This window comes from Raphanus sativus, chromosome 8 (genome assembly GCF_000801105.2).
Source record: "Raphanus sativus cultivar WK10039 chromosome 8, ASM80110v3, whole genome shotgun sequence".
In the NCBI taxonomy this organism is placed as follows: Eukaryota; Viridiplantae; Streptophyta; class Magnoliopsida; order Brassicales; family Brassicaceae; genus Raphanus; species Raphanus sativus.
The window spans coordinates 8,641,911-8,660,572 of NC_079518.1; the positions used below are offsets into that span (position 1 = coordinate 8,641,911).

Below are 18,662 nucleotides of genomic sequence, written 5' to 3' on the forward strand. Positions count from 1 at the left end.
ATATAACAAGTTAAAACAAAAAAAAATATTTATTACTTTGAATAATTATATTTTATGATTTTAAATGCCTATTATCACATTCTATCATATAAAAATCCAATATTTTTTTTGATCAACAAACAAATTCAATATTTATAACATATTATATTAATTAAATTAAAATTTAAAGATATCATGTAGTTGCAGGATCACACGTAAATAATGGCACAATAATTTTCCTACTATAATGGTAAACTTAGATTTAAGAAATGTATTTATTAACCGGAAAATACAACATTAATAAAATTGAAAATAATTTCGAAATTGATTTAATAGATAAGGAAATTTAAATTTTATATTAGGACAACACATTAATTCAACTGAAAAAGACAAACGTTAAAATAGACAATTTAATTTATATTAGGACAACACATTAATGTAACTAAAAAGACAAACATTAAAATATGTAACTTAATTTAATTCTCAGTGGCATTGCAATGTAAATAACTTTCAAAACTTATGGGTAATTTATATGTGTACTTCTCTTTTAATAATATATATGTCATCAACCATTCGAACCTAGTCGACAGGAAGATTGAAAACTTTATTACCACCAGACCACGTTATTTTATGTACTTTCTTATATTACATATATGCATGGTATTTCTGTATTAAAATACAATAAATATTTATAAAACTAGCATTTTATTATTTGAATTCTGGTAGAATGACGAATATGCGAAGAACCTATTGACTGCAAGGCTAAAGGACTCCTATTCTTTTTTCAGAATAACCGATCAGGTGTTAGGAATCAATTGCAGTGAGAAGCTTCTCTTGGCCAAGAAGCAAGAGTTCCGGTGCGGGAGTAATACAATTTGTCTATTAGTGAAATAAAAAAATGAATCTCGTATAATAAATGAAGGAAAATTTTACGGCTTAAAAGAGACTTTAAGCCACTCTTGTAATTCTTCTTGAGTTATTTCTCATCGGATCTTGGTGTATAACTATTAGACCAATTAGATTAACATGTTAACTAACATATTTTGTATCTATTATATTAAAACAGAAGTCATGACTTTTTTCATGTGTATTTTTTTTTTGTTTTGGACTATACTTTAAATTTTTTATGAAATATATTTTCCCCAACCTTTCATTTTGTATCTAAATGATGTTGTTCTAAAAAATTAGTCAAACGAAGTTGTTTTGCTTCTTTAAACACTTAAAACATCTCTTTCGCGAAACTAATGCTCCAACTCGACTTCATATTCCTCACTCGAAAATGAGGAAGATGAAGTCGATTTAAGGTTCTGGTTTCGCAAAAAAATGTTTTGTCTTTACAAAAGCAAAACTACTTTCTTTTGTTAATGTCTAATCAGTTTTTAGTAAATCAATGTTGTTTAAAGAGTTAACAAATATCTATTATCCAATCGAGTTTAACAGTTGACTATTCAGGTTTCTTAAATGGCCGAGTCAACGAAATCTGATAATTAAAACAGCCAATATTTAAAAATTGAATATTTTTTAACTCAAACATAAGTTGGAGGTGTCTTTGGCTTTAATTTGAAAGTTCATGGTTTTTAGTGGCTGTTTTCTCGCAAACTATATAATACATGTATAAAAATTAACATGTATTTCATTAAATCTAATAATATAAAATCTTTATAACTACTTTAATCATGAAATCTTTTCATTTTAATTATAAATATAAATATATTTGAAAAATCTAACAAATCTTTGGAAAATATTTTAACAGTATCTTAATTTTCAGAAAAGTTTATGTAAATATTTTTGCTGATTTAATAATTAGAAATGAACTATTCTTATATATATATGCATTAATATATATACACATATATATTCAGTATCATTTATAAAATTAAAAATAAAATTATATCTTATTTTATGTATTTTATAATATTATCTAAACATGATAGATGTATATTGAAATAATAAATTTATAGTTTTATTCATTAATATAAAATATTGAAAAATTCTCTTGGAAAACATTTTTTAGTTTATTTTAACAAAAATAGCCTCCAGGAGCAAAATAACCAAAATAAGTTCTATTAAAAAAGTAAAATATGTATTTATACCCCTAAGATTAACTAATTTTTTTTTGATCAAAAGGTTATGATTTAGAGTTAAGTGGTCGATTTTAAGATGAGGTTTCAAATTTTTTAAAAAATTAAAATTTTAAATTTTAAAATAAAAGATGCTATTTTGGTTATTTTATTTTTAGGGCTATTTTGTGACAAAAAACTTAAAAGATACTATTTGAGAGAATTGCCCTAAATTATTTATGTTTAAAATATAGTACGATGAGTTAACAACTTAGCATTCGCAAACTATATAAAACATGTATAAAAATTGATATATCTTATACTTTTGTATATGAAAAAATATATTATCTAAAATGAATAAACGAAAAAAAATAATGCTAGAAAGAAATTTAGCGGATCAGAATTGAGCATAAACTTAATAGAAAAACAATTTTCAAATATGGTGTTTCATGCATATATTAATTTGTTCAATAACTAAATGCAAATACAATAAGATAAATATATAAAAAACGACAAATACATGTAACGGTATTAAACAATTGATTAATTACAACATGTAAACTATAAAATTATTCTATTTGAAATAGTTATATAAACATTTAAATATATGATTAATTTTAAATTGTATATCATTAATGATCTAACATAAATATATTTGGATAAAAAAACTGAACAAAAATCCGCGCGGTTACGCGGATCAAGATCAAATATATATGATATCCGGAACCGAATCGAAATCGAACCAAAATCTCATAAGTATCTAATAGGTATAAGAATGATTTATCCAATATATCTGGAACTGAATAGTTCCTTGCCAAACCAAATCGAATACCCGAATGCACATGCTATCCGTAGGCATGAAAATTCAATATACTAATTATTTAAAAAATTTTAAATTAGTATATTATTGCCCAATTATATGTTATCGAAAAAATGAAAGAAAATAAACAAATTAAACGATACTTGTCACTTAGGAAACAATTAATTGAATGGATGCGAATTTATCATTTATTATTTTTAAGGTGAAATTGTGTTTCCTTAAATATATTATTCTCTAAATATTCATAGTTTGCGTGTACGTGGTGTCCAAGGCGTACTTTGTATATATTAAGTATCATTGGTATTATAAAGATGAACAGCTTACAGTTTAGGGTTTCAAAAATGTCTCATATTATTGTCAATCGACTATTCAAGCCGTCAGTCTCCAGAAAATTCCTCGTAAGCTTACATTAACGATGCAAATATATAATAATAATTAAGTTTTTCTTTCAACTTTTTGATATTATTGTTTCTGACTACTTCAACATGTATATTATTGTAGAGACACACAAACGTTCGTCTGTTCACATCTGATCAACCCTACCCGTTTCTTTTGGTCGACCACATCCTCAAGAATCCAAACTCTCCGAAAGCTGGCCAAGGAATAGAGTACTCAAGCTGCCGCAAGGAAAATGAAATCTTCATTACCGACAAGGAAGTCGCAAACAACGTCTGTGATGCAATGACTGCCGGATTTTCACGTGATGGTTTGAAGCTCGAAAATACGTACAGGGGTATAGCTATCCATTACAAAAACGTGTCGGCTCAGCTACCTCCTCTACCCGCAGGTTCAAAAATTCAAAGCCTGGCTATGTCCTCTTTACCTACCCGAGAGAAAGATTGGGTAGTGGGTGTCAAGTTATCGGGATCCCGGTTGAGTCTGTGTAGGCCTTTCGGGAGCTGTAAATGGATAGACATAAAAAACGCACCTGGGTCTATCAACCCTATGTCGAGCCTCATGTTCTCCAAAAAAGAGAGAAGCTTCTACATTCCTAGTCTCGGAGGCAACTACTTGTGCTATTTGCCAAAGGGACTAGACAAACTCGAGTTCATGGATCTGGAGTTTGACGATCTTCCAGCCTCGGTGTATGAGGAGGTTGCGAAGTTGAGTTCATATTCAAGAACAGACCATCTTGTGGAGTCACCGACCGGCCAACTTTTCCTTGTCAAGTGGTAAAATATCTAATAAACATTTATACAAAAGTTCTTTATTTAAAATTTCGTTTGTGGGTTATAAGTGGATGAGTGTCGTATTGGCTCTATCATGTCTTTTCAGGTATGGTGAGGACTCAGAGGTGTTAATGGACTCAGACTCGGACTCCAACTCAAACAAGGACGGTAAAATGAGATGTCTAACACTGAAGCAAGTAACAAAAAAATTCATGGTGTTTAGGGCAGGGGAGCAATCGGATCACTATGATAAGACTATGATCTACACAGAAGACATTGGAGATCTTTGCATCTTTCTTGGACATAGCCAGGCTTTCTGCGTCCCAGCCAGCTCTTCTCCTGGACTCAAGCCTAACTGCATCTACTTTGTGGGTAATAACTTTGGTGTTTATGATCTCGCCACCAAAACTTGCACTACCTTCCACACATACGAAGATTACGTAGATTATGAAAAGGGTCCAGTGAAGAGAATTGAATTCCCTTACTGGCCAACTCCAGTTTCTCTCTAGCTTCACTTAATTAAGATGGTTGGGTTGTTTCTCGTTTGTTTGCTTTCATTATAATGTTGTTATAGGTGTCCTTGCTTTCCTATGCTATCATTTAAATCCAGTGTTCTATTATAATGGAATTTACTATCTATGAATGGTATTTGTTCAATTCGATTGCAACAATAAGGTAACCTTAAATTTCATACACTCCTCTCATCTAAAGGTTTAAAACCCGGACTAAAATATCCACATTATCAAAAGGCATTGGAGATCTTGGACGTCCCTTGGAGTCAGGCCTAACTCCATGTATTATGTGGGCACTAGCTATATAGTGTTCACAATATCGCTTCTGCTAAGGTCCCACTTGATAAATACCCCTTACTGGTCTGTTCCACTCTCTTACTATTGACTTTGATACTATGGAATGTCTTTTAAAATTGGGTCGCCTGCATAACTTTTGGTGTTTTCTTTGGTTGGTTCACGTGCTAGTTAATGCTTTTTGTTCGTACTCTCTGACTATCTGAAAGAAATAAAATGATTAGAATTTTTTGGTCAAATATTAGTCTCGGTTATATTGTAACTATTTTTACTCGTTAGGAAGAGATCTACTGATCTGGTAACATATGTGCTGACTTCAATACTATTAAAACAGGAGAACTTTTTATCGACTATATTTTGGACTATCAAAAAAGTCATAACAGTCCAACTAAAATAATTCATTAGTTATTATCATATAATATTTTTCTAATCTAACAAATATCTATTAATATTTCAAAATTTGTAAAATAGAATTAATTTAACTTCCTATTTTTTCTCTTACAACTAACTTAATAATATTTTCAAAATAAGATATCTAAAAAGATATTGTCAAGTATCATTTTCTAAGATTTTATTATAAAATATATTTTAATGTCTTTTTATTTAAGATGTAAACATTAATTCTTTTTAATATTTATTTTAAAATAATAAAATTCGTAACTAATATTAAATAAATTATTAACAAATATTATTTTTTCATTATAGAATAAAAAATAATATTCCCATAATGTTTATATTCATAATTAAATTAATAAATCAAATAATAAATATAAAGTGACTTAATTAATTTATTAAATATTTTATAAATCATAAAACTAAAGAATAACATACATTCATGAATTTTACCACATACTTCAACGTATTAAAATAAAATATTAGAGTAAGATATATAAAATAAGAAATAATTACATATTTAAATTTGAGTATTAACAATAATTCGATATAGTATGATACGGGTTGAATGAAGTATATTTTGTTTAAATAATAATGAAATAAATTTTGACCAATATAAAAATTAAAAATATTTGTTTTACTATAATTTACAGTTTTAAATATAAGTAAAATTAATAATGACGGGTTTTATAAATGAATTATCTTATTTTAAACAAATTATATTTATTAATTTTAATTTATGTATCTATAAAAACAATTTTTAATAAAAATACATATATGAAATTTCTAATTTTCAGTAAATAAATTTTTGGAAAAAAACTAAGCCCATAGATCTGGGTCGGGTAAACACAAGTATAATTATATTAAGTTATTTTCATAAATAACTGAACGGTTTATATATCTTTTGAACCAAAAAAGAAAAAACTATAATCAAATTGAAACCGAAATCCAAAAAGAAAAACAACCTAAAACCAAAAACCAAACATTATATTTAAACATATTGATGAATAAAAAGACGGGTTAATAAATTTGTTGACTAAACCAATCTCAAACATTTAACAAACAAAGAAGATCAATATATAGGATGATGACAAAAAAAAAAAATTTATCCGCCCTTTCAAAGGGCGGGTCAAACTCTAGTAGTTGCTTAAAAGTGGCATATTCCTGACATACAACATTAGCTTGTTTCATTGATGTCTGCCTATATAACTCGAAACATAAATCTAAAGTAGAACGGGGATCAAACAATACAAATATCTTTATATAGCTCATGGACTACATCATTACGGGCCTCAGGCCCAAACTTCAAAAACGTCGTCGTATCATTTTATAACGACAGGTTAAATCGTTTGCTCTCTCTCTCTCCTTTTCGCTCGTTTTTTTTCTCTCTCTTTAACTGCCGGTGGTTTCTCTAATGGCCGCCGTCGCAGATTCCGTGGAGAACGGCACAACAAACTTCCCTGAGAATCAAATCCCCATACCTTCCGGAGCCCCTGCCACCACACTGCTTAACGAAAACTCCGACGCCTTCCCTGAACTGAACCAACCGGACACCTCAGCGGCGGAGAGATGGCCGGGCTGGCCTGGAGATTGCGTGTTTCGAGTGATCGTCCCCGTATCTAAAGTCGGAGCAATCATCGGACGTAAAGGAGACATCATCAGAAAGATGTGCGAGGAGACTCGCGCTCGCATCAAAGTCCTCGACGGTCCCGCCACCACTCAAGATCGCGTCGTTAGTATCTACTCTCGTCCTGTTTCTACTATCTTGTGACTTCGTTTGACCTAATTGAAGATAATTAGGGTTTCTTAATAATCAGTATTAGGATTATTAGTCTTAAAAGTGTCTTGGTCTTGGAACATAATGTGTTATTTTTAGGTGTTAATATCTGCAAAGGAAGAGCCGGAGGCGTACATGTCATGGAGGCAGTCGTGAGGGTGTTCAGACGAGTTTCGGGGTTGCCTGATAACGAAGATGATGATGATGTTCAAAACGCTGGAAGTGGCTTGTCTTCTTCGGTGCGGTTACTAGTCACGTCAATGCAGGCGATAAACTTGATTGGGAAGCAAGGTTCCTCTATTAAATCAATCGTAGAGAGCTCTGGTGCATCAGTTCGCGTTTTACCAGAAGGTAGTATCATCTTTTTGTTTGTCTCTGTAAAGTTATGTTAGTTCTCCTTTAATTCATATATGTCATCTTGTAGAAAAACTGAAACTCTGTTTGTGAAGTTGTGCGTTATTGTAAAGTGTTTTTTTTTTCTTCTTTTTGCCGCCAGAGGACACACCGTTTTATGCTGGGCAAGATGAGAGGATAGTGGATGTGCAAGGAGAAGCTTTAAAGATTGTAAAAGCGTTAGAAGCGATTGTTGGCCACCTAAGGAAGTTTCTAGTCGCCCATTCTGTGGTTCCTCTCTTCGAGAAGCAAGTAAGCGTCTGAAACAACTAGTGTGTCACTCTTTTTTTGTTCTTTCTGAATTATCTAATTTTTTGTTTTCTTTCATCTTTAGCACTTAGCTAGAGTCTCTCAAGTTCGTCAGGAAGAACCGTTAGCTGAAAACAAGTCATCTCTCCATACTATTCCGACAAATGTAATGGAGTCTGATCTCTCCCTCTTAGCACGGAGTGAACCTCGGTTTTTGGAGCGTGATCCTCGGGTGGAGTCACGTGTTCAGCCTTCAGCAGCGTCTATCTACAATCAGGATCCTGTACTGTCCGCCACCCTTGCTCGTGTTTCTGCTGCTTTTGTTACACAGGTAGATTACAATGGATACAGCATCGTCTCCTCAAAATGTTTAGTGTTATAACGTTCTTACATTGGATACAGCATATAAGCTTATATCTTTGAACTAGTAAAGACGTTTCTGTCAATGTGTTTCTTACCAGGTATCTCAAACGATGCAAATACCGTTCTCCTACGCTGAGGATATTATTGGGTTAGAAGGAGCTAATATAGCCTTCATCCGCCAAAGAAGCGGAGCTACAGTTACCATTAAAGAGAGTCCACATCCTGATGAAATCACAGTGGAAATCAAAGGCACCTCTTCTCAAGTACATACTGCTCAGCAACTAATTCAAGTAAGAAAGCATTCCATGTAAATACTAAAGATTACACTTAATTTACAAAATCTTATTTGTTGTTTACGCGTGTGTGTGTGTAGGAGTTCATCAGCAATCACAAGGAACCAGCTTCGGTTTCAGGTGGATATGCTAGAGTCGACACTGGCTATGTACCTGCTGTATATACTCCTCAGCTGAGCAACCGTCAAGAGCCGCTCTCGAGTACCACCTACACGGGCACAGAGACGGTGCAGTACAGACCAACATCATACTCTCAGCTGCCTGGTCCGTCGACTCTGACTGGGCAAACTTATGATACGGAATATAGGCCAGCTTCCGATGGTAATGGCTACAGCAGTTACAATTTATGAATCATTTTGCTCTGTGCTGTTTCGTGGTTTTAAAAACTAGTGCTAGAGAGCCAGTGTAGTTGAAACGTGTAATGTAAATCTAGGTGCCTTTTTTTCTTTTAAATTTCGATGTGTTTTGCACGGTAGCTCTGGTCACTGTCAAATAATGACAGTTTCATGTTTTCTCTTTATCCTGTACGTTTAGATTTTATACGGTAATTGATTAAGATATTTTGACGTTAGCAGAAAACCTTAAGCTTTGTTAGCCAATTAGCCATGTAAAATGCAAAGTTGCAATCACACACTTGGATGGATCACAAAGTAGTTGACCAGTGAGTGGACTTATTCATTACATAACACAGAAAAAAAAGTCTCAAGGACATAACTGATAACTCCCGAACCCAAAGGAGTTTGAAGTACAAGACATAAACAGAGAAGGTAACTGACAAGAAGAAAGATTCTAATCCTTGTTTCCAGATTCGTCCTGCTTGTCCGCTTCATCAGTTCCCATCTGCGGTAATGTCTGCAACGGAGGTTACAAATAAGAAAGAGAAACGATTTATCAGATGGACATTACATCGAACACCTTACACGCATTTTAAAGGAAAACAAACTTACGAGATCTGGCTTGTATAAATTGTGTACAACGGAGGCTCCGGCGAGCAGTGAGGCTACAACGACGACAGTTGACAATGCTAGAGACGGAGTACCCGTCGGCTTCTTCCCCCCAAACCTTTTGTTCATCTTTTTTTTTGTCTCTTCTTTCAAACAACCGCGACCGTATGAAGCTTTTTTTTTAACTTGGTTTGGACTTTTGTTACTAAAACCTTTAATGGAACTCCGGTTCTACTCGGTTTGCTCTACCAATTCACATCCGTTGGTTTGTTAATTACCAGAAACATTTTTATCAGATCAAGAAAGAAACAACCAACCATTTATTCGTTTGTTTTATTAACTGTTCCTTTGTACACATTGTAGACTGTGAGAAGAGAAAATGATACAGAGGTTAAGTAAACAGGAGATATAATAATATCTGTATTTTGGGTATATATTGAATGTACAGACACATATCTAAAGTCCCTCCTCTATAATCCTTTTGACAAGGACGGGACCAAGATTATACATATATAGCTCAAGAGTATGGTGTGTGTATACGTAAGAAGAAGCCATTAAAACCACCTGAAAACAATAATCACCAGTAGCAAGAGAGAGAATCCCATCGCCTGCAACAACATCACCAGATTTCATCAACATGGAGCTCAAATAGTTGTCACAGAGACAGAGAGAGGGAGAGAGTCATTACAGTGATGGCGGAAGCAGCAAGGCCGGCTCTTTCTCTAGGATCCTTGCGGTAGTAGTTCCCGAAATATAGAAATGTCGCATAGTACCACAAGAAAGGGAACACAAAACCCAGGAGGAAGCTGTGAAAGGAGAGATATCATCAGGTAAACAGAGTTGGAGACTTAACAGTAAACAGTGCTTACTAAGCACCAAGAAAAAAAAAACAAAAGATTCTACTACTCACGAGAACCATCCTATTCCGCAACCGAAGCATGGGAGAGGTTTGTCATAAGCTCCATTTTCAACATCATCCACGTCTTTTACAAGCGTATATCTTCCTTTCCCACAAACCATAGCATCTATCACACAAACCCCAATGTATTAGCTTAGCTCACTAAGAATCAACACTTAAACAGACATAAAAAGGGTTTTACATTTTGGAAAGAAAGAGTTTCTTAAATGCAATGAGAAAGAGCTTGATGTGAATGGTGATGATTACCTTTAATAGCAGAGTAGTATCTAGCAGCTGGTCTGATAACACTGGCGTGCTTATCACCCAAGGATTTTACCAGCTCTGCACTACTTCCATCACCACGCTCTTTAACATCTACAGAAATCAATTAGAAATACATAAACCCAAACCGGTGGAAACTCATCAAACTTCAAGGTACGCCCCACCTAAAAGTAATCACTAGGACAAGATTATGAGTCTATGGTCTTACAAAGAGCTTAACCAACACAATCCAGTACTAATTCTCTCGGTTTGATCTTCTCTAATTTCAGCAAATAATTGAAACTGGGTCATAACTACCCCTAAGAAAATCTTAAGTTTTGTTTGGTTCTAAAAGCTTTTGAAAGAGTCAACGCTGTCCATGTTCATGTTCTCAGAAATCATATATGCAATAAATTACAACTACTAAACCACTCTGTTCCCAAGATTTGGATGATAAATATATGATCCGCTCTCTACTCTACTTAACAAGAACCCCCAAAAGCGTCTACCTTTAGATGACTAAGCTTACATAATTCATAAAGGGAAGAAGATTATTACTTTCTGCCATATGTTCTTCCGTAAGCTCTTGCTTGTGAGTTGTGTGAGAGCCCACAAAATGATCTTCAAATTAGCCTTCAATAAAACACAAGTAACAATATGAGTTACTACACCCCTGAAGATCGATTTTCAATCGAACAGAGGCTCGAAAACACACACACACACACACAGATCAACCAATCAATCAATCAAACACCATGAAAAACAGATAGGGTGAGGATCAGATTATTCTCTCTCTAATTGAAAAGAATCGATTCGAGAGGAGATTGATCGAGATTCAAGCAACCTAAGCGAAAGGAGAGAGAGAGAGAGAGAGAGAGAGAGAGAGAGAGAGAGAGTCGTCTTGCTTCTTCTTCGGCTGCTTCGACTTCGTAAGCGTTAAATGCGGAGAGAAGCAGAAGAAGCGGAAGAATCCAAGTCTGAGGTCAGACTCAAAGGTGAGACTTTTTATTTCTTCTTCTTCTTCTTTTGCCAAACCCCCCAAAGTTAAATCTCTTTTCTTATTTTGCAGATTATTCTAATCATATTTAATCATATTGTTTTAGTTGTTGGTTTAGGTATGTATTCACCATCTCATTCATTATATTGCAGTTTTAGCTACTAATCGTGTATTGTAACCAAAAAAGTTTAGGTATGTTTTCTCGAATTGAGACCTCTTCAACAAATATAAAGTTTATTTTTTAAACCAAAAAAGAGAAAGTTTGTTTACCCCAAATGTTAGCTTACTACTATTTTTACTAATATATGTAACTTTTAAAACAAAAGAATTACTTAATAGATACAACAAATATTAAAGTACGTCCAACTCGATATCACTTACCAACACTTCACGTTTTACTTTGTTTTTGTTTGATTTCTTCCTTTTTGAAGTTTTTCTAATTATCATGAGGATTTAAATGTGTATATAGTACTACTATCTTGTTTGCTTAATAAAGTATCATACAACCTGTCAAGCAAAGCAATGCAAATTGATTATTAAAATGAAAAGATTTTACAATAAGAAGACTATTCCTCCAAGAACATTAATCATAAAGACTAGTATAATCATTAAACAATCATATAAACAAGAGTTTTTTTTTAGCCAGAGAGAAGCAGGGGAGATAAATTCGGAGCTTGGGACTGGTTCCGCTTGCATGTGCACTCGATAAATTTCCCTATACTCCACCGGGACACATGAAGGGATGGACCAGCGTTTATGAGGTAGTAGACGCCATTTTTTTAAATTGCTCCGTCATCTCGCTATGGTAAGACACATTTTATATCCGTAACGAATAGGCACTTGAAATGATGCATTATTATGTAACCTGCGTAGTGTACAAAAATATCCACGAGACAGAAAATCCGCTAAGGAGCTTCTAGTGCAAATTTTACAAGACTTTCTATCTTATGTATCTTTCATTATGTCGAATACTACTTCTAACGTCATTTTTGTGATTGTTGGTGATATAGGAACACAAGTTCGTGAACATTTTTGAAGATTCGGATGCGAATCTCTCGTCTTACTTCACAGACGCTGAGAGGAAGGATTTTTGATTCTCCCACTTGCTAACAGCTGGAACCAAGTTTGAACATCCCTTATACGGGAAATCGGCCAATTCATACGTCAACAGAAGCTTGCGGTCCCGATCAGTACATACACAGATGACCTGTGCTAAAACATACATCAATTGAGATCTATTTTAAATTTCATACACGAACTAATAAAAATAAGCTAAATCATACATTGACCATTTTTCTATTAGTCAAACGTTTATAGATGATGACATGTCATTAACAGAATCTGATGTGTCGCTGAGCTGTCTTTTTACGATTTAAAATAATAATTATTAAAAAAAATATTTATTTCAAATCTGTTGCAGGGGGATTTGAACCCAGGTTGGCCCGGATAAATATACTAACCCTAAACCATTGTGACAAACCGATTCATTGTTTATATTCTCCGTGATTTAATATATATCTCTAAATATCCAATTCTAATATTTCTTCTTGTTTCTTTCTTCTCCAATTTGTATCTACCATAAAAATTCATGATGAATTCATATCAAAAATTATATATATTTGATTATTTATATTATCTATTAATTATATAATATTTCTAAAAATTCAATAAATATGAATATATTAATAACAAATTAATTTAATTGTAAATTTTAAATTTACTTTTAATAATATCAAAATCTGTTTTAAAAAATCTAGCAAAATTTTACTAAAATTTTAAATATGTTTTAAATTAATTAATTTAGTAACTAATAATATAATATATTATTATAAATTAATTTAAAACTTTTATCATAAAAATAAAAAATTAAAATACTATTCTATTTTATAAAATTTTAAGAATAGTATATATTTTATCAAAATAGAAGTATAAATTATATATGAAAATGTATTTAAATTATAATAGCCTTAACAACATCTTGCATAAACTTCCATTGCTAAAACTAGTGATTGGGTGAGTTTATGCAAGATGTTGTTAGGGCTATTAATCTTTAAATTAATTTAAAATAATATGTTATATTACTAATTATGAAATAAATCAAAGAGTTAATTTTTTAAAAAATTACCAACATTTTGTTAGATGTTTCTTAATGGATTTTGTTATAATTAAAAGTAAATTTAAATTTACAGTTAAATTGATTTATTATTAATATCTTCATATTTATTAAATTATTTTAGAAATATTATATAATTAATAGATAATGTAAATAATCAAATATATATAATTGTTGATATGAATTCACTATGAATTTTTATGGTAGACAAAAATTGGAGAAGATGGAAACAAAAAAAATATCAGAATCGAATATGTACCAGAGATATATATTAAACCACAGTGAATATAAACAATGAATTGGTTTGACACAATGGTTTAGTGTCAGTGTATATATCAGGGACAACATGGGTTCGAATCCCCCCTGCAACAGATTTGAAAAAAATATTTTTTAAAATAATTATTATTTTAAATCGTAAAAAGACAGCTCAGCGACACATCAGATTCCGTTAATGACATGTCATCATCTATAAACGTTTGACTAACAGAAAAACGGTCAATGTATGATTTAGCCTATTTTTATTAGTTCGTGTATGAAATTTAAAATAGATCTTAATTGATGTATGTTTTAGCACATGTCATCAGTGTATGTACTGATCGGGACCGCAAGCCTCTGTTGACGTATGAATCCCTCCCTTATACCACCAACTTATATTTTGAATTCACTAGAAAAGATGTTCTGAAATAGTATATGACTTGTGAGAGAGTTGTTTGGATAGAGAGTAAAATATCTTTACATTTTCATATTCAAAATATTGAAAAGCATTTGGATATAAACAGATTATTCTAAGATGCCTATATTAATGTATAGTGTAACCCATACTACAATTAGCCCGGGAAGAAAAATACAAGGGGCTTTTAGGACGTTTAGACAACGAGCTCAACACTTTAAGCTACATTATCTCACATGATTATATCATGCTAGTTAAAATTACAACTTTGTTTCGTTGAGAGACCTATATTCATTGATAAAAAGATAGAAAAAGGACCCTCTGCCTCAATTCAAGGCTTTGATCTTGAGTTTCCTCTGAGGTTTCAAGTCAACCACCACCACAGTTATATTGTCTTTGCTTCCCCTCTGTAAAGCCAGCTTTGACAAGTACTCAGCCGCAGACTTTGCTGCTGGATCTTCTCCTTCACCTCTTCGCTCATTCGCGAGCAACGACGCATCTCCAGCCACCATGTTCTTCTTGTGCCACAAGATACGCTTCCGGGCCATCTCACACGCTTCCTCATCCGTCATTACATCCCAAACACCGTCACTCGCTAGTATCAGACAGTCATCTTCTTTGACTCTCCTCACAGCCGTCACTTCCGGATCAGGAATGATCGATGGCTTCAAGTATCTATCACCTGTCAGTCACAAAAAAAAAAGCTTATATTTCAAGAATCATTGACTCTTACTATAAGAAAGCTTACCAATGGATCTTGACATGGCGAGAACACCGAACACACGAGCACCGTTCCACCGGATCACTTTCCCTCCGGCGGCTTCAATCCTCGCCGCCTCATCTTCCCTATCCGGCTACACACATAAATTACAAATGGATTCATAAAACGTTTCCAACATCTTGAGAAACAAATCAAGAATCAAACTCTAGCTAAAGAAAAACATACATATACAGATATATGCTTACTTTGTGGTCAGTGGATAAAGGAAGCGCAGTCTTGCCGCGGCAAAGAACGGCTCTGGAGTCGCCACAGTTCGCGACGAAGATATGAGTCGGGAACACGACGGCGACGACCGACGTTGACCCGACAGTCTCCGGGGCCACCGACTCGATCTCAGAGTCAACGCGGAGGAACGAGTTGAACAGAGCTCTCTTCCACTTCTCCTGCCACGTGTCACCGTCGCAGAGCATCGGCTTCTCCTTGGCTATCTCCTCCGCTAAAGCCAAGTGCATCCTCTCTCTGCAATAGTTCGCTACCTACACAACACAAGATCTCAATCAAAGTCCCATACTTTCGCAGTATACAGAGGAGATGGATTGATTGATTTGTTACCTGAGAACCGCCGTGGCCGTCGTAGACACCGAAGAAATGAGCGGTGGACTGAGGATCAAAACGACCATCTATCAACGAGTTGGTCGGAGATTGAAGGAATCTTGGTATCGTGGAGACAGCATCCTCCATCTCCGGTCTTCTTCCACAGATGGAGGTCACACCGTACAAAGGCACACTCTTGAACTCGAACAGAGTCCTGCTCTCTGTTCTGCTGATCATCTTCTTCTCTCTCGATCTCTCATCTGAGCCGTTGATCTCTTCTCCGGCGATATCAGAGACTATCTCTGATGATAATGATTGGTTCTTCATGTTGAAGTTGGGAGAATTGATCCGAGAGGACAGAACTTTCCTAGATTCAGAAACAGAGCATGAAGTCTCGCGTCTGGAATCTCCGTTGTCGGAATCTTGAGTTGAGTATTGGCCGTTGTAGTAGTTTTTACCCAACATGATCCCTGCGAGTTCCATCTGGGTGTCAGGGAGAGGCATGAAAGTCATAGCAACCGCTGGTGATACTTCCTCCATTGATGGAACCTCAAGCTTTGTTTTCTCTCTCTCTCCTTTTTTTTATTGGTTTTTAAAGAGAACAACTTTATGAGAAGCTATATGGAGACAAGAAACCCATGACTCCCAAAAAAAACAAGAACTTTAACTAACACATGAAACAGATAGATAGATACAGAGATTTTCCCGGGAAAACCACCACACAGCAAAAGAAAACAAAGATGTATGTATTGAATTTGAAATCAGGGGTTTCCTGTATTGTGGGTAACGCGTTACAACCTCTTAAATATTCTATATTCTATATTCTCTTTTCAATTAATTTTCACAACTAAAACCATTTCTAGATAGTTTACAAAAAAAAAACATTTCTAGATTCAGGCATTCAGCTACCTGGAAGAGTTGAAAAGAAGACTCATCTTTTCTTCTTCTAAAACTTTCATGTGCCTTCTTCAAAGATAAAAACAGAAAGAAGGAACGAAAGAGGAACTTGGTACAGTTTCAAAAAAAAAAGAGGAACGCAACAATCCCTTCAAATCTGCTACTATTTATTAGGTTAACTTTAATAGATATATTTATCTTTATTTATTACACTATCCTAAAAGTGAAGTTATTTTACTTTTGTTTTTGTAATAAGGGGAGATGTTTCATTCTTGAAGATATAAATCCATAAAAAGACACTGTTACCTTTTTATTTATTTATTCAATTAAATATTTTATTTATTTGTCAAACGAAATATGTTGGCTTTTTCCAAATTTTATTTAGGTCCTCTAAACGAAATATTCTATAGATTTTATATATTTTATTAGATATCATTTCACTAATAAGTAGGACGTACTTTTACAATATACTTTTTTCAATCCGAATTTATTGTAACTTCTAATCTTTGGACTAAAAAAATTATATTAATGTGTAATAAGAAATCTTGTCTTTCCTTTAGTAACAAAGGCGCTTAGAGCATCATTATTGGTAGACAGAGACAAAAATCCTTAATTTTTTTTTTTGGTCATGAAAATTTAAGGGTACTCAAGGGCTAGCCCTTATTTAGGGGTTTTTCCCTCATTTTTTGCCTCCCTCTCCTTCTTCCTTAAGGACTGACCCTAAGGGCTACCAATAATGATGGTCTTAGCATCATATTCATATATTCTTTTCGTTTCATAAAAAATACCATTTTAGCATTTTCATATAGATTTAAAATAAGAGTTATTTTTGGGTTCACCCCCTAGGGTGAACATTTAGGTTCACCAACCACTACAAAATAATGATCATATTACATCACATAATTAGTATCAGAAAAATAACTGATTTTAATTTAAATTACTTATTAACAAATGATACAAATTATTTATGTTTAACATCAGTTATAACAATTGATGTTGTAATAACTTATTTAACATCACTTCAATAAAATTGATATGAATATAAATTAACTTACATCACTTATAAAGAATTGATATAAATAAGAGTTTGCATCAGTTATATAATTGATACACTTTCTAGTTTTCATTAGTATTGCTTCGATAAATGATACAAAGTTAATATCACTTTAATAAACGATGTATAATTCAGTAATATAATGATACGTGGTTTGACATCACTTAAAAATCTGTTTTAATAAAAGAAATAGCCTATATTTACGAGATACAGTTACTATATATTTTCTTTAATTTTTTTTTTTGTGATTTTAGTCTAACTGATCCATGATCTTCTATAACTGTTTCTTCTCAGAGACATTATTTTCTGTCATGATCTCCTCTCATATTCTCATTCATCGTTCTCTTCCTCTTAACTTTAAAACTTTTTTTAACAGTTAAAATTTTATTGTTCTAGACTATTTGATTTATAGGAAAATCAACATGAATCAAGTATTTTTATTATGAATCATGATGACGATGATGATTACATTTCTTCTTATGCATCATGATATGATATGAAAGGAAACTAGAATCTTCTAGTCACACGAATCTGTTGGAAAGGTAATATTTTCTTTTTTGTTCTTCTTCTACTTCTTTTGAATGATTATATTTTGAGCCCTTATATTTTACTTCTTTCAATTTATGTTTGTGCATCCTTTTCAATTAGATATCATCCTCGCCAATGGAAAATGAAGGGTATTGTGCAACAGTGAGTAAAAGTCTATGGGAAAAGCAGTTGAAGAAAGATCCTTCGACAAAACTCGTTAACTTGGCTATTGAATCGATTTGCTTCACACCTCCAAATCTCCAATGGAAACTGAAGAAAAAATAAAGAAGAAGAAATCTTTCTATTTGTTTAACAATCTTTTTTTTGTTTTGTAAATTCATTTACTCTCTTTTTCTTGTTTCTTTTTTTTTTTATTGTTTTTCAGATTGTATTTGTCAGTGGAAAAATAAAATATTTTCTTGGTTTATCTACTGATATGAATAACATCAACTGTACAAATAAAAATATTTTAAATCGATGACTGTAAATTATATATTTATTAAAACAAATTTCGAAATTTATATTGATTTGATTTATTGATAAATCATAAAAACTAAAATCAGTTATTTTAATTGATATGAAATTAGTATCATTTAAAAATCGACATAAATGTTAATATCAATTCCTAGAATTGATACATATTGATATCATTTAAAATAGTTGATGCAAATATTTGTAATTTT

The 18,662-nt window shown here is 32.9% G+C and overlaps 3 protein-coding genes and 1 pseudogene across 6 annotated transcripts; 2 read left to right on the forward strand and 2 right to left on the reverse strand.

Annotated features, from left to right (window-relative positions):
• Positions 1-3,131: 3,131 nt before the first annotated feature.
• Positions 3,132-4,675, forward strand: LOC108821482 (uncharacterized). Its single transcript, XM_018594513.2, has 3 exons — positions 3,132-3,257; positions 3,361-4,031; positions 4,135-4,675. The coding sequence occupies exons 1-3, from the start codon at positions 3,171-3,173 to the stop codon at positions 4,535-4,537; spliced, it is 1,161 nt and encodes a 386-aa protein (XP_018450015.2). The 5' UTR covers positions 3,132-3,170; the 3' UTR covers positions 4,538-4,675.
• Positions 4,676-6,576: 1,901 nt separating this feature from the next.
• LOC108818654 (RNA-binding KH domain-containing protein PEPPER-like) lies at positions 6,577-8,818 on the forward strand (annotated as a pseudogene).
• Positions 8,819-8,910: 92 nt separating this feature from the next.
• Positions 8,911-11,467, reverse strand: LOC108818655 (uncharacterized). Of its 4 annotated transcripts, none has more exons than XM_018591574.2 (7): positions 11,250-11,467; positions 10,964-11,038; positions 10,412-10,519; positions 10,157-10,271; positions 9,935-10,052; positions 9,250-9,854; positions 8,911-9,154 (listed from the first exon to the last, which is right to left on the reverse strand). In XM_018591574.2, the coding sequence occupies exons 2-6, from the start codon at positions 10,971-10,973 to the stop codon at positions 9,801-9,803; spliced, it is 405 nt and encodes a 134-aa protein (XP_018447076.1). In that variant the 5' UTR covers positions 10,974-11,038; positions 11,250-11,467; the 3' UTR covers positions 8,911-9,154; positions 9,250-9,800. The 4 variants fall into 4 exon arrangements, with proteins under 4 accessions (XP_018447076.1, XP_056849064.1, XP_056849065.1 ...); XM_056993084.1 differs by having other exon boundaries at positions 9,250-9,491; positions 9,564-9,854; positions 10,964-11,466; XM_056993085.1 differs by having other exon boundaries at positions 11,311-11,445.
• A 2,903-nt stretch (positions 11,468-14,370) lies between these two features.
• Positions 14,371-16,572, reverse strand: LOC108819045 (protein phosphatase 2C 56). Its single transcript, XM_018592029.2, has 5 exons — positions 16,410-16,572; positions 15,519-16,075; positions 15,152-15,442; positions 14,934-15,039; positions 14,371-14,867 (listed from the first exon to the last, which is right to left on the reverse strand). Exons 2-5 carry the CDS (start codon positions 16,038-16,040, stop codon positions 14,512-14,514), a joined length of 1,275 nt encoding a protein of 424 aa, XP_018447531.1. The 5' UTR covers positions 16,041-16,075; positions 16,410-16,572; the 3' UTR covers positions 14,371-14,511.
• Between the last annotated feature and the right edge of the window lie 2,090 nt (positions 16,573-18,662).

Bases quoted from the DNA above. Each gene is read 5' to 3' on its own strand.
- LOC108818655 (XM_018591574.2), bottom strand. The intron at 10,272-10,411 runs GTAATCATCACC...TTTGTGTGATAG, and splicing joins ATACTACTCTGCTATTAAAG to ATGCTATGGTTTGTGGGAAA. The intron at 10,053-10,156 runs GTGAGTAGTAGA...CTCCTTTCACAG, and splicing joins TGCGGAATAGGATGGTTCTC to CTTCCTCCTGGGTTTTGTGT.
- LOC108819045 (XM_018592029.2), bottom strand. From the start codon at position 16,040: ATGGAGGAAGTATCACCAGCGGTTGCTATGACTTTCATGCCTCTCCCT. The intron at 15,040-15,151 runs GTAAGCATATAT...TTATGTGTGTAG, and splicing joins CTTTATCCACTGACCACAAA to CCGGATAGGGAAGATGAGGC. The intron at 14,868-14,933 runs GTAAGCTTTCTT...TGTGACTGACAG, and splicing joins CGCCATGTCAAGATCCATTG to GTGATAGATACTTGAAGCCA.
- LOC108821482 (XM_018594513.2), top strand. From the start codon at position 3,171: ATGAACAGCTTACAGTTTAGGGTTTCAAAAATGTCTCATATTATTGTC. The intron at 3,258-3,360 runs GTAAGCTTACAT...ATATTATTGTAG, and splicing joins CAGTCTCCAGAAAATTCCTC to AGACACACAAACGTTCGTCT. The intron at 4,032-4,134 runs GTAAAATATCTA...ATGTCTTTTCAG, and splicing joins CAACTTTTCCTTGTCAAGTG to GTATGGTGAGGACTCAGAGG.